Source organism: Peromyscus maniculatus, chromosome 21 (genome assembly GCF_049852395.1).
Source record: "Peromyscus maniculatus bairdii isolate BWxNUB_F1_BW_parent chromosome 21, HU_Pman_BW_mat_3.1, whole genome shotgun sequence".
Classification (NCBI taxonomy): domain Eukaryota; kingdom Metazoa; phylum Chordata; class Mammalia; order Rodentia; family Cricetidae; genus Peromyscus; species Peromyscus maniculatus.
In genome coordinates this window covers 62594832-62610237 of record NC_134872.1, presented here as the reverse complement: position 1 = coordinate 62610237, position 15406 = coordinate 62594832, and the positions used below count along the sequence as shown (strand labels likewise).

Sequence of the window (15406 nt, the reverse complement as noted above, 5' to 3'; positions counted from 1 at the left end):
ATCATGGTTTTCCCTCCCCCAACTCTTTCCAGGTCCTCTCACCTTCCCATCTACTCAACAACATGTCCTTTCTTTCTCTATCTTTAGAAACCAAAAGACAAACAACAACAAAAACAAACCAATTATACACACACACACACTCAAAACAAAACCCATAAAAGTCAAACTTAGAAACTTTAAAATGCAAGCAAAAGACAAGCAAGAAAAAAATATTCAAGTAAAGCAAAAATAGACAAAAATTCTACAAAAATAACTAGGAAGAGTTCCTTTTGTGTTGGCTGTCTTGGCCGTCTATTCCTGGGCATGGGGCCTTACTCAAGTATGGTTAATATACTGGCGTAGAACACATGATGACCATTGCTGCTTGACAAAGTTCCAGCATTTCAACTTTGCAGATCACAATTCTCTAGCACCGTTTCATTTTCATTTTTAATGGATTCTCACCATGTGCTATGGAAGTTCCCTTTTCCTTTGGGAAATTTTTTGTGTGCTTTGAAGGATGAAAATGTATAAAATGGTGGCCTCTCTAAACAAAATAATTTGTTGGAGAAAATCCCCAACTGTGGAACCATATATCATGATATCTCTGGCTACTCCCATACAGGTTAACACCAAGCTGCTAGAAAATTTAGATTAAGTAACTGAGAAATCTGCCTGACTCCATTTTGAAGGCAGGAGCCTTTATTTTTTTAAATTATTATTTTTAAAATTAAGTTTCTATTTACTATGAGAGTTGAGTTGATCTCTCTTTCCTGGAACTTGACTTCCCCAACCCACGACCTTGATTTGTTTTACCCCTTAAAAGGGGTCCCAGAGATGGATTCAGGACTGCTTTCTTTAACCTGACTTTGGAGGCAGTTGCTGTTCAGCTCTTTGGTGCACCCCAATTTTAAAAAAATCAAACTTGCTTGAAATTTGGCTCAAATTGTGGTTGTGGTCTTATTCTTGTCCTTGAGATTGTCATATCACATGCTTGATAAATAAGGTACATTTGATAAGATTTACAATTTCCTAAGGCCTGCTCAGGTTCACGCATAGTAATATTTGTCTAGCTTCCTCTTTGCTCACTTTAAGCTTTTGCCATGTGATATAAAAACAGCAATATTCTGTAACAGAGTTTTTGGTCCTCCAAAAAAGTCCTTTTCCCAAGGCCAGACATTTAGACAAAAGTCCCCATTCCCTTGGGGGCTTGAGGAAAGTTTCTGCTTCCTAAAAAGGTAGTCATTACCTCTATGAAGAGGAACTTGTGGCCCTCCATTAATATACCACTGGTGCCTATTGGCAAGGTCAGTATTAGCATCCTCAACCCTTGATCTCAAGCCACACCCCAGTCACATACCTCCTTTCTCCTGTTTATTCCCATGTACAACTATAGAGTATAAAAGGTATGTTCTTTTATCAGTAAACTCTCATCCCTTTTCACCATCAGACTGTGTCTGTCTCAAATCCCCAAACTCCCCCCGAACTCTACACATCCTCTTTGGGACTTGAAGCCCACCAGAGCTGGTCTCCAGCAATATACCCAGTGAGACTCTATTGAGAAAAAAAAATTATTCTTTCCTTTGCAAGCAGATGTCAGTTTCAGATAGCTTCTTGATTAAAGATGTCCACCACCCTGTCACAGCACTGGGACTGTATCTGACATGAATCTGTTCAGCCCTGTGTAAGTTGCTGATTCTGTGAGCATTATTCCTGTAGTGTCTGGAAGATACTTATAGTCTCTCTGCCTCCTCTTCAGCACAGCTCCCTCAACCCTCAGGGGAGGGATTTGATTAAAAAAAAACATTCCATTTAGGACTGAGTGTTCCAGAGTCACTCAGTACTCTCTGTACATTGTCCACTTGTGGGTATCTATGTTAGTTCTCATGTACTGCAAAAGGAAGCTTCTTTTTTTCTTTTTATTTATTCTATGCATCTTTTATGTCTTGTATCTTGATCCCATTCAGTTCCCCATCCCTTAGCATCCTCCCTCTGCCCCTGCACTGCCCACTCACAACCCAAATATTAAGACAAAAAAAGGGAAGAAAAACAGGGAAAAATTAAAAATCTTGTCTTGGAAACTGCAGTGTGACACAGTGAGTCATGAAGTAACCCCCTTTGTCCATGTATCTCTACTGGCAAGTGTTCATTGCAAAGAGTCATTGGTCTGGTTCGAGAACCTGGCTTCTATCACACTATTGATGTTGGGCCCTCACTGGGACTCTTCTTGGATATCCTGTTGTTGCCCTGTGTTGTGGAGATCCTGCAGCTTTGGGTCTTCGGGACCTCGCACACTCCAGTAGAACATAGATGGAGTGGGTATTAGGGTGGTATAGTGGTATTTGCTCTGCTTATGACCTTGGGCTATATGGCCTGAAAGAGGTGGTGCTTCTTGCCTTTGCACTTGACCTTTTAAAAGGAAAGAGAGAGGGGTCACATTTTTCTTCTTGAAGTGATCAGATAGCCAGGTGCATTTCCTCCTGGACAGAACAGAGGGTCACTTCAGCTGTTTACTTGGTTTTGTATTTGTGAGTGTATTTCCTCAGTTTATATCTTTTTTTAAAAAAAGATTTATTTATTTATTATGTATATGGAAGAAGGTGCCAGATCTCATTACAGATGGTTGTGAGCCACCATATGGGTGCTGGGAATTGAACTCAGGACCTCTGGAAGAGCAGTTGGCGCTCTTAACCTCTGATTCATCTCTCCAGCCCTCAATTTATATCTTAATGAATCCCTGTTGCCCATTAAATAGACTCATGTGGATTGACCTTAACAGGGTGGGCCAAGTCATAACCCTAGTTCTGGGTCTGGGCAGTGATAGGAATTTCAACCACGCCCCATGGTCGTGCATGCCCAGTGGGACACTTAGTCATCTCCCCCTAGTCATTTCTGGGTCATAGTCCTGCAAGCCCCATGCCCCATGGTTACCCGGTCACGTAGTTGCCCTGACGTGACTGCGCTTGGGTCTATGTGCGCAGGTGTGTCCTGGCCTTTATAAGGCAGCACCATGTTCCACTGGTCTCTCTCTCCTTCTGCACCTCTCTCTCTATCTGTGTTTCCTCTCTGCCAGGCCTGGCTCTCCTTCCTCCCCCTCCCCCCCTCCTTCTCCTAATAAAGCTCTAAAAGGTACCACTGGGTTCTGTCGTGATCTTGACCTTTCCACGAGGTAACCAGCGCCAGTCACCAGCGCCCTTTCTCCTTTCAGGCAGCTGTAGGGATGGTCTGCCAGCCAGTTTTCCAGTCCTCACCACCAGGGTGAGATCTCCAGCATTGCCTCAGCTGATTCATCTTTTGTAGGAATGAGTGAGTGAAGGGTGGGGCCGGTTCTCTGCCCTCACACCCTCAGGGTCAGCTCTCCCATACCTATACCATTAGGGCCAACTCTATTGTGCTGTCCCAGCGAGGTACAGGGGCCACTCTTCTGAGTGCTGCACCTGGTGAAGGGTAGGGACAGCTCTCCCATTCCTATGACCCCAGAGCCAGCTTTTGGGTGGCAGCTCCACCGCATCTCTATACCCAATCTGGAATGTCCTGGTGGAAGATCCACCTCAACTCCCCTCCCCCATCTCTTTTCCCTAAACTCGCCCCTTCAAAGCCCACCAAACACAGCTCCTCCCCCCAAAGAGGCTCAAGACCACTCCCACAGGGTATATAAGCTGCATCCTAGAAAACATACGTGTGGTTTTCTGGTCTCCTATCCCTGTCTCCTCTCTGGGGGCCTTAGAACCACCCGGGAACGCTTTACCTATTAAACTGGGGCTTTACTAATTTGGTCTTATTTGGTTTGATTTGGATTGCTGTGTTGGTGGAGAGGCTTATCAGCAAAAGACCAAAAATTATCAGCCAGCTCCTCCACCTGTCTCGGGGTATTGATGGTCGGGGTGTGGAGGAGGGCATCTCTCCTCTATCCATGCCACCACATGTCTGAGGAGTAATGGGGACAGCTCTCCTTGGCTCAAAACATCAGACTGGGTCACCCTCACCTCTGCCTACCAGGCAGTTCTGCTATGCTGCCTAGACGAGGGGCAAGACCAGTTTCCTGAGTGCTGCAGCTGGTGAGGACCAGGGGTAAAATGGAAGCTTCCTTGTTGATGGTTGAACAAGGCACTGTTCTGCATCCTAGCCCAGTGTGGCCACTCTATGGTTTTACTTTTGTGTTGTACTTTTAGCTTAGATATCAGAGTAATACTGGCAATGCTTAGCAAGGATGTAGACAAGAGGGGAAGTGTGCACTCTGCCTGTGTTGATGTAAACTTGTTCAGCAACCATGGAAGTCAGTTTTGTGCAATCTCAACATGAAATGGCAACATTAACAACAACACCCCACATACGCATCCCATCCTTCACTTCTGAGGATTTACCCAAAGTATTCAGGTCACCACATCACAGGGATCCTTGCACATTAATGTTTATCTACAGCACTATTTACAACAGCTAAATTGTGGTACCAACTGTGGTGTCCAATAACCAAGGAGTAGATAAGGAAAAGGTATTGTACATGAATAATGTTTTGTTTTGTTTTGTTTTTAGCAGATATAAAGAAGAAAATATTGTCATTTGTAGGAAAATGGGTGCCATTGGAGAAAACCATATTAAGTGAACTAAAACCATTCCAGAAAGACAAATACATCAAATCATGGATGTCTGTGGGGCATGAGAGTAGAAGGGAAACTGTTCAGGGAAACAAAGGTTGCTAGTGGGAGGGTGGGGGCTTCAAAGTGGAGGCGAGGGAACATTGGAGGGGTGTGCTGAACTTACATTCTATACTCCTACAACAACATGGAACACGAATACATTGTTGTTTATAGTTTCCAATGTTTATCTTATGGACGTGTGTGTGTGTGTGTGTGTGTGTGTGTGTGTGTGTGTGTGTGTGTGTGTGTGCCTATGTGTTCAAGCACAAATCATGGTGGATATGTAGAGGCTGGAGAACAACTTCTGGCATCAGTTTTTTTCCCTTCTACCGTGTGGACTCTAGGGGTGAACTCCAGACATCAGATTTGAGAGGCCAGTGTTTCACCTGCAGAGCCCTCTTGCTCATCCCAAAGGATATATTTTATATATTTTTATAATTATTTTATATTAAAAATTATACTGGATTATGATCAGAGACTGGAAACTGACATTTTATACTTTCTGAATGTTTTACTTACGGACAGTGCATTTATTATTATTATAACCCATCTATCTTAAATATAAACTAAGCTGTTTTTCCTCTCAGTGTGTTAAACATAGTGTGGGCTGTAGAGAAACATACACAAAACCCAGAGTTGTAGTAATATTCTTCAGTCTCTGCACTTGCTTATTTCTCATCTATAATATCTGTGTGAGTCTTGAGTATGATGTCATCACTATTATTCCAAGATTTCTTTCAAGGAAGAAAGAAAATTACAGATTGACAAGATGGATGCTGATAAAGAGCAGTAAGTGATTCAGGGATGGGGAGACTTCCACCGGAGATCCCTGAAACCCCAGCTCTGGGTTACAGACAATCAGCTTTCTTGAGGCATGGGCTTTTGGGTGAGGCTGCTGTTTTTGAGTCACCTCTGCTCACATAAGTCACCTTTCACCCACGCTCCTGTAAACCACCCTAGTAAGATACTTTGGCCCACAAGGATAGACTTGGTGGAGACTTCTATTTGTTTTGCCACTGATGCCTCATCTGGGGAGAATGGCTATTTATTCACCTCTTGTGAGGAAAACTACTTAAACAACAGACACATTTCCTTACTTAGAAAATATTAGAATAAGTAGCAATTACTTATCCATCCCCTTCCCTGTGAAGTAAGTCTAGAGAGGCCACCCACAGCTTCATGTCCATAACCAGGTAAATTATTAATATAAACTTCATGGTTCAAATAGCTTACTTCTAGCGAACTGAATTTGCACAGGTGAAAGATAATGTCATAATTACAATAACTTTAGGGCAGAAAAAAAATCAGTAACTGACAAGAACTTTGGGGTGAGCTATTTCACTGAAAACTTATATTCTGAGTTTCTAAAGCCTATATTTTCTGAATGACTCTGCAATACATTCATGAGATGACACGTGTGTTCCCTGAATGCAATGGCTGAAACTGTAGAAATTTACGGTCAGTAACTACCAATGCTCCAAACTTCTTACTTGGGTTACTATACTAGGAAACACTAACACAATTGAAAAGTGATACAAGGGGGTTCCCGGGCTAATGCAACTCTGGTGGTCCCTACATTGGCCGAGGCTTTGCCCAACAAAACTGGAAAACTCTCCTGTTGCATCTTACCTCTCTCACTCTCTTTTCCTTCCACTGCTTTGGCCTGTGCTTTCTTTTCAGGGATATCTGAGAGGAAAATGACCAATTTATATTCGTATTGAGACTGAATCCTGCTTGGTTACCCAGATGCTTTGTTATTTAAGAAAAAAACATAATTAAAAAAATAATGAGGAGGAGAGAGTAAACTTGTTTCTGTTTGAGCTAGATATATTTTATCTAGCATATATAGTTTTAGCATAGCAATCCAAACTTGTAATATTTTAACACTTCGTCATATGACTATTTAAACATTTGTTGATTTAGGTATGCAAGAAGATGATTTGAGTTCCTATCTCAGGAGATCCCAGACAAAAGAAAGGGAACCCAGGAGGAGAAGGCTGAGGAAGGGGATTAGTTTCCAAAACTTGTGTGTACTTCAGTAGAGACACCAGTTACTGAAACAAAAAGTGCATGAAGTGAAAAAACGAATAAGCTACATACAATGTGCGCTTCATTTAATCTTACTAATAATGATAAGCTACAAAATTTGGAATGTGGCAATATAGTATTACCTAAAATACTATATGAGAAAGGGCAAGGGAAAGCTTTTTGTAAAATTGAGGTTGGAGAGATGGCTCAGAGGTTAAGAGCACTAACTGCTCCTGAGAAGGACCTAGGTTTGGTTCCAAGAACCTACTTGGCAGCTGACAAACTTCTGTAATTCCAGTTCCAGGGGAACCAATGCCTCTGGGGGCTCCTGCATGCTTGTGATACACTTATGTCCACAAAAATACACATACACATAAAAGAAAACAACACTTTAAAACATATTCTGAAATGGGACAAATGTGTTCTAGAAGTATATTCTTATTAATTGATGAGAATTATTCAGATGGACACTGAATTATAGGCGATAATCCAGGGGGATCTGGGTTATTGTCAAATGCAGGAAGTTTATATTTAGGGGGAAAAAAGTCAATTTAAAAATACTATAAATCAAAGTTGGGCGTCAGTGGCTCATACCTTTAATCCCAGAACTTGGGAGGCAGAGCCAGGCAGATCTCTCTGAGTTCGAGGCCAGCCTGGTCTACAGAGCGAGATCGAGGACAGGCTCCAAAACTCACAGAGAAACCCTGTTTCGAAAACAAAACAAAACAAAACAACAACAACAACAACAACAAAAACCCAACTATACATCGAAACATCATTTTCTTGGAGTGAACTTAATAAAACTGATATATAAATAATAGGAGACATAATTGTGAAGATGTTCAACTTTAGATACCCTGGCCAATTTGAATTATGGTAATGCCATAAAAATACCAGTTGAGATTTGGACATGTTAACACTGATTTCTCAGTATTCCTTGTGAAAGTCAACAAGGATATGGAAAAAATCTAATTTCACAATTAATTTGATAGCTTTTGTGTAAAATACACAATTTGTTATAGATAATGAAACCTTTCCAAACATGACCAAATGAGACACATGTGTACATACCATATAGACATATTTGTGCAGATAGACTAGGGAATAATTGAAGCATGTGAAAACATATGTATGTATAATAGATGTATGTGTAAAATGTGAAATATATACAAAGATGTACACACGTGAACTAGATAGTGAAATCTGGTAATTACCATCTGAGGACACAGAGCCCAGGGTGTGCTGTGCCCTGCTTTTTGCTGTTGGGTCAATGACAGCAAAGCTTTCCCACGGAACTCCACGCAGGCATGAAACCAAGTAATGTCTTCCTGGGTTGGCTTGGATGGTGTTGCCGTCAGGGCCCAGAGACCAGATCCTACTTGTATAGTTCCTCTTGTTATTCTTGATTGTGACCCCCCGAGGAAGTCAGATGAGCCCTGGGTTACTGTAGCTGTGTCTTGCTTGGCATATTTATCATCTACAAATCATCTGCTATAAATATACCTCAGCAGGATCATCATCAGGCCGGCTCAGTAGCCTGCAATTTATGAAGGTTATGGGAAACAGTGTGAAGGGTGAAGCGCTTTATTAAGAGTGGCTTTCCTTTCTGACCCAGACCCGCATTCTACTTGAATTAAAATGATCCTGGGAAAGAGTGCTCCTTTCCATTTAGGATTAAGCCTTTTTAAATTGTCGCCCTAGGCTGTTATTCTTACTCCACGGTGCCACGACTGTAGGGATTTCCAAGAAACATCAAAATCACAATGCTAAATGATAAGCGAAAAGACACTACTGTGTGAGGATTATAATGAACTTCACATTATTTTATGTATTTATGTACAAACCATGCAAAGTATATTTTAGTCTCCATTTTTATTGCATATTTATTATGGATATTTTTGTTCTGGGTTAAATAACAGACTGACCCAAATGTCTTGCAAATATTATGACTGTTATGCCAAAAGTTTAAATAAATGAAACATTTCCTTCTTTTGTACTGCAGAATAGTCTTTCTTTCTTTTTTTTCTTTCTACAAGAAAATGTGTTCACTATATAGACTGTGTTTTGGATTTTTGCATTTGACATATAAGACCCATTTTCTTTTCACATTCCCTTAAATGAATAAAAGCATTGTAACGAACTAAAAATGACACAAAACCAAAATGCCACCCAGGCTGCTCTCCCTGGTGATTTGTTCCTGGGAACATAGTTGAAGCCGGCTGGAGAGTGATTAACTGTTTCCTTTACAGGGGGTTCCTTCAATTCTTGTCCTAAAAGAAAGAGCCTTGAAGAGGGTCATTCTATTAATATGCATTAAGATGTAAAGAGCCAAAGGGCCAATTTTAATATTTCAAACAATTCTGGTGCATAAGAGATCATCAGCACCTTCCTGTTCTCATGATAGCCCTCCTTTGAAAACCGTGTTCTTGGCGATTCAATTGCCCCAGGGGAGAGGAACAAGAGGAGGAATAAAAAATGCAAATGAGAGAGTAGAGCAAATGATGGAAAATTGCTTCATTCAACTTCACCTGGCGCTCAGGCAACTCACCCTTAGGAAGGTTCCGCTGCTCAAATGCATGGCCTATTATGTCTCCTCCCACCCCGTCACCACACTATTCAAACACTTGTTTTGCAAACCACCAACCGCGTCTACAAGTAGAGACAAAATTAGATGGCGAATGACCAGTTGCAGCCTGCATCTGAAGCCTACCAGATACTTCTTCAGTTGTCTGTACAGGAGGCAAAATAAACAACACGTAAATAAAACGGCGGAGGCGTGTAGACATTTATCCTCTTTTCCCCCTTCTCTATGGACAGCAACGGTAGCTTTTCCTCATTTCTTCCCATCACTTACCCAAACTTGCTACGAGGGGAAACTTGACAAGGAATAAATGCATTAAAGAAGGCAGAACGAATCAAAAGTTTAGAACCCGCACTATTGCCCCATCGCCATGCAGGAGGCAGTGCAGGAAGCCTGACCTCGGTAGCCCGCACAGTGGTCCTGACAAAGCCTGTTTCGAGCCTGAACAAATAAGATGCTAATTGCAGTCTGGCTCTGATCAAAAACAAAAACAAAACAAAACAACAACAACAAAAAACCCCAACTATTGTTCCAGCCGCTAGCCAGAAGCCAGCGGCAGCGGGAGGTGCGAGGTGGCCCCTCAGCTGCAGACTGGATCAATGCTAAATCCCGGTGCTGAATGACAGCTCCCCCGCTGCGTCAGGTCCGCACTGAAAGGCCGAAAGAGAAGGACGATCGAGTCCGGCAGTTTCCTTCCTACCCCTCCGAGTCGCCTTCCCGTCCTCCGCGCCCCCCTGCCTCTCCTCCTGGGGACTTTCTCCTACAGTTGGTGGCCACCAAGCCTCAAGCGGTGGGAACTGAGGATGAGAAAACCTCCCAGACGAAGAAAAGACCGGTTTTCCGGACGTGCTCGGGTTTCGAGTAGCGGGGCGCGCGGGCACGGCTGGGAGCCCCGGGAAGCCCGCTCCCGCCCTCCTCGCTCCCGCGCCCCGTCCGTGGAGGGGGTGGGGAGTCGGGGGTGGGTGGGTGTGGGGGGGGGGGGAGAAGGGAGGCCGGACTCCAGCTCCAGCGCAGCGCTCCGCCGGGGACGGGCGCGCGCCCCCACGAGTACGCGCCTGGGGCTGGGGGTGGGGGGGGAAGGTTTGCCGGGCGGAGGGTGCGCGCCGAGGAGCGCGCGGCCCCCATCGCGCGCAGCCCCGGGGAGAGCGAGCGCCGCGCGCCGGCGCGCACGCCCGCCACCCAGCTTTACTATATCGCGCCCTCGCGCGCCTCCCTCCTCGCCGGGCATTCAAACAGCTTTCCGACGTCGCCTGGCAGCCCAGGATTTTCGCCCCAGCTCCTCCGCCGCGCTCCGTCCATCATCAGTACCTGGCGGGGAGGAGGGCCAGGGAGGAGGGCGCACCGAGCAGCCGGGCTCCAGTTCCAGCCTCGCCACCGGCCGGGAGCACTCCTGCCATCAGCCCGCCGCCCAACCCGCCGCCTCGGCCGCCGGCGGCGGCCACTTCTCAGCGCTTTTTGGGCTCCTTGGCCAATCCGTTTGTTGGGGGGGTGGTGGGTTTGGGAAAACACATCTGCGCTCTTAATCCACTTCCATTTTTTTTTGTTTTGTTTTGTTTTGTTTTTTGGCTTTTTTTTTTTGTTTGTTTGTTGTTTCTGTCGAGTCTCCCTTCAGGGGGCCTCTCCCCGCCTCTCCTTTGGAGGCTTCATTCACTTGGATAAGGCGCAAGGCTCTGGCCACTGGATACCCCCCCCCCTTTTTTTTTAATCTCCCCCCTTTTTTTGCTTCTCTTATGCGTGCATTTTTTTCCCCAATAATAAATCCTGATATTTGAAGCTGAGCCGAGGGAAAAATGGGCAACGGTGATTGGGACCGAAGGGGAGTCTCTCCGTCACTGTTGTTGGGACGTGTGCCTGTGCTGGTGTCTTAGATCAAAAGCCTCCCGGAGCTTTCGGAGTGGAAGGTAAGGAAGGGGGCCTAGGGGTCACCTCTGCCTTCTGGGGTCGCCCTGGAGAGGCTTGGGCTCAGTTTTGGGGGGAGGGAAGTCAGGGCTGTTGCTGGTGGATGGAGAGATCCTGAGCTTACTTAAACGCCGCAGTTGAAAAGTTAAGAGAAGTCTGGTTTTGAAGAGGTGTGCTGGATGGAAAGGAATAGGGAGAGAGACCCAGAAAATCTAGTAACTCGTGCGTGATTGAGATAATTTTAGCGGCGGCGGCGGTGGTGGTGGGGTAGGTTAAAAGGAAGTTATGATAGAGGAGGACAGGGTCTTCTAGTGGGGGAAAAAATCAGTGGAGTGATGGCGCCGTCTATGTTCGGCTAAACTCAAGTGTCACCCAGAAGATCAGTTTTGAGAATAGCTAAACTCAGTGCTGGTTTACCTCTCAGCAAGAGCCACATAAATAAATAAATAAATAAATACAGCGTCCTGGAAACCTCGGTGACCATCCCTTAGCCAAACCCCTGGCCCATTATTTTCCTTAAGACAGACAGACAGACATTTGTTTGAACAGGCCCTGCAGTGGAGGTGGGGGGGGGGAGAGCAGCAGTTCAATGATTCATATTTATTATTATTTAGGGAAAAAAAAATCAAGACTTCTCACACCAAGACTGATTAAAAATAAAGAGCGTTGCAGGAAGGGTGCCTGCTCCGGAGAGATGGGCAAGCAGCTGTTTCCCACTCTTTCCGATCACTGATAAGCACAGTATTGCAGACATTCATTGTCAAATAAAGGGAAGCAGAAGTATCGATTTTATAAGGAAAAGAAATCCGACCTCCTTTTGAGTTCCTGACTATGAAATGAAGCCCCCTTTCATGGTTGGAATTCCTAATTTAGACACTTACTGTCACATCGGCTTCCAACGCCTACACTCTATCCTGAAGAACACTGCGCAGACCTGCATTGCCTGCAAAGTGCTACAGCACACACACACACACACACACACACACACACACACACACACACACACACACGCACACGACATTGTTTCCAGATTTTTGTAAAAACACACATTTTTAAGCTCTAAAAGATCATTGCCTTTATTTATTTATTTTTTTTCGACTGGAAAAGGCATTACTCATTGAGCTGTGTGTTTGAAAGAGAAAACGCTATTCCGGTAGTCCTATCAGCTCTGGTGTTATTTTAAACTGCTGCTGTATAGAGATTTACACTCGGGGCTGTTTAGCCTCTCTCAAGACATAGTATGTGAATCATAATCTGTAAAATGCAGATCTGTTCAGGGACTCTGGCCACCGGATTGGGAGTGCATGCGTTGGTGTGTTATGCAATGGTAAAGAAGGTTTTATGCTTTGGTTCAAAGAGGTCCAGACAGAGAAGGCATGCAAACTCTTAACTGTCTATATGTCTGTCTGAATATCTGTGCGTAGAGAACGGTGGAAGAGACTTCAGCCGAAAGCCTTTTAAAATTAAGTTGACATCACTTTAATCAGCTCAAAGGCTGGAGAGAGAGAGAGAAAAAGCACTGTCATTTATTCTGAGAAATATTCTTAAAGGTTAAAGCTGAAAAATATTCAAGTTATTTTTGGATAACAACTTATAGAGGCAAATATAATCAAGGATGCTTTGGTTGTGGGTAGAAATAAATAAAAAAGGAGAGCTCTGGAGCACTTGTTTGAAAGGCAGAAATTCAGTAATTGAAATCAAGTAGGGGAAAAAAGATGTAATTTTTTTTCATCTACCATGTGTAAATCCTCATTTACAACAGATAATATTAGATAAAACAACCACAGTTTAAAAAGAAAATCCAAAAAACTGAAGCAAGCTCAGTTACTGCAGTTCTGGGATTTTTTCCCCCCCTGACATCGCCTTTGGATACAGATACTAATACAGTGATCCACTTTATGCATCCCAGGAGGGCATGTCCTATGAAATGACTGCCTCAAATCTGGTACTCAGTGGTGATGCTGAACATCAAGACTTTCCTGTGTATCTACCCATCCATGCACTTTCCCAGATGATGGCTCTAAAATCCTATGAATCCACAGGAGTGCCCACGTTTTTTGCACAGGAATTTCTCATCAGTTCACATGGTGGCCCCCTGCAAAGGCAAGTAGGGGCATTTGGGAGACGATGTTCCATCTGGAGCAAATGATCATTTGTGCTTTAAAGCGCTGGCTATAATTTATCATGATTACTCTTCACATTTAAGAGAAGAGAAATAATGTGATGACAGCTGCTTCCAGATTATCAGATTAGATTCTGTGTGGTGGTGTTTACTGCAGGCAGCAGATGAGGGAGAGGAAAGGTTGGGTAGCTTGAGGCAGTATCTCAGCAATTGACATGTAGGTTACTCAGGAAAAAAAAAAACATTTTCCCACTTCACTTGATAGAATGATAATGGATGTGCAGGAAATCCTGGTGGATGAATTAGGACATAACTATTAATAATCTATTAAATGTTATTTTTAAATTGAAATGTTGAGAATTTGTCCATCACCAGTAACCACGTGAGGGCGCTGTTCACACAGCAACTGATAATTTCCCAGCGTTATAAAATAAAAATCACCTGCCCTTCTTTTAAAAAGGGCTTTTTACGGAAATCTTGAAAACAGCTGGCTGCAATATTGGAAGGGTTTTGTTTTCTCAATGCCTGTGGTCCTCTGCTTGCATTTCACTTCCGCTGCCATTTTTACAGGCCAAATGACATAGGATGAAGGCTGTTCGTACCCTGCTGATTTATATATTTTCCACCTATCTCCTGGTTATGTTTGGATTTAATGCTGCCCAAGACTTCTGGTGTTCAACTTTGGTGAAGGGAGTCATTTATGGATCCTATTCTGTAAGTGAAATGTTTCCCAAAAACTTTACAAACTGCACTTGGACGCTGGAAAATCCAGATCCAACCAAATATAGCATTTACCTGAAATTTTCCAAAAAGGACCTTAGCTGCTCTAACTTTTCCCTTCTGGCTTATCAGTTTGATCATTTTTCCCATGAAAAAATAAAGGATCTTTTGAGAAAGAACCATTCTATAATGCAACTCTGCAGTTCCAAGAATGCTTTTGTTTTTCTACAGTATGATAAAAATTTTATTCAGATACGTCGGGTATTTCCAACTGATTTTCCGGGATTACAGAAAAAGGGCGAAGAAGATCAGAAATCTTTTTTTGAGTTTTTGGTACTGAACAAGGTGAGCCCAAGCCAGTTTGGTTGCCATGTCTTATGCACTTGGTTGGAGAGTTGCTTGAAATCGGAAAATGGGAGAACAGAGTCCTGTGGAATCATGTACACAAAGTGCACCTGCCCTCAGCATTTGGGAGAGTGGGGGATTGATGACCAGTCGCTGGTTTTGTTGAAGAACGTCGTGTTACCCCTGAATGAGCAGACGGAGGGCTGCCTGACTCAGGAGCTGCAGACTACTCAAGTCTGCAATCTGACCAGGGAGGCCAAAAGACCACCCAAAGAAGGTAAGTGCCCAGAGAAAAGGGGAAATGGGTGCTGGCGGGTGGGGGAGGCTTTGCATGGAAGTAACCCTTGCTGGTTCACTACTTAAGCCTAAATAGTGGCTCCTTTATTCTGTCAACTTTGAAGTGATTTGATTTGTGGTCTTCACTGTGGAAGGGCTCTTAAGCTAGGTTTAGCCTTCATGGCATTAGAGACGAGCCGAGATGGGCAGCTCAGCAACGTGCTCCAGAAGTATCGGTAGAATATTCAGAAGAGAGATACAGGAATGAAGCCAGTTGGTGTTGGGGGTTGGTAAGGAGGAAAAAGTGTGCTTTTATTCAGGCTTGCAGCCTAGGAAATCTACACATGCTCCTAATGTGAAATGCGTATGCAGACTTCCTCCTGGTCAGCAAATGTCCTCTTCCCTTCCTTCCTCTCACCTGTTTCTTAGCCTCTCTCCTCTCTCTGTGACTCCAGGAACCACTCAACAGAAAGCCTGTGTGGACTTGGAGACTGTCGGTCTCCGAAGTCAAGAGAGACCATTTTCACTCAGCTCCTTGTTTTTGTGCAGAGTGTTTTGCACAATAAATAAATCCTTGTGCGTGGTGTTTGGCCAGGCGAGAGAAACACATTGGAAGCCACAGCTCCCTGGGTCTCTGCCTCTGAAGTCAGCAGCAGAAGGGAGGGGGTGGCGGCAATTAAGGCACATGCAGATTCTGAACTACAGAGGAGGTGCTTCTTGCAAGTCTTTTCTCATACTTTCTTGGTCCTTTGTTGATATATTCAGAGAGAGAGAGAGAGAGAGAGAGAGAGAGAGAGAGAGAGAGAGAGAGACTCAGAA

The 15406-nt window shown here is 44.0% G+C and overlaps 1 protein-coding gene across 4 annotated transcripts in view; it reads left to right on the top strand.

Annotated features, from left to right (window-relative positions):
• Positions 1–10364: 10364 nt before the first annotated feature.
• Adgrb3 (adhesion G protein-coupled receptor B3) overlaps positions 10365–15406 on the top strand; it is a 732632-nt gene continuing 727590 nt past the window's right edge. For 3 of the 4 annotated variants that reach the window (XM_042265766.2, XM_076557963.1, XM_076557964.1), the window contains exons 1-2: positions 10998–11126; positions 13817–14588. In XM_042265766.2, coding sequence (XP_042121700.2) covers positions 13832–14588 — 757 coding nt within the window. In that variant the 5' untranslated portion in view covers positions 10998–11126; positions 13817–13831. Of the gene's footprint in view, positions 11127–13816; positions 14589–15406 lie in introns of all 4 variants that reach the window. The other variant, XM_076557962.1, reaches the window with a different exon arrangement.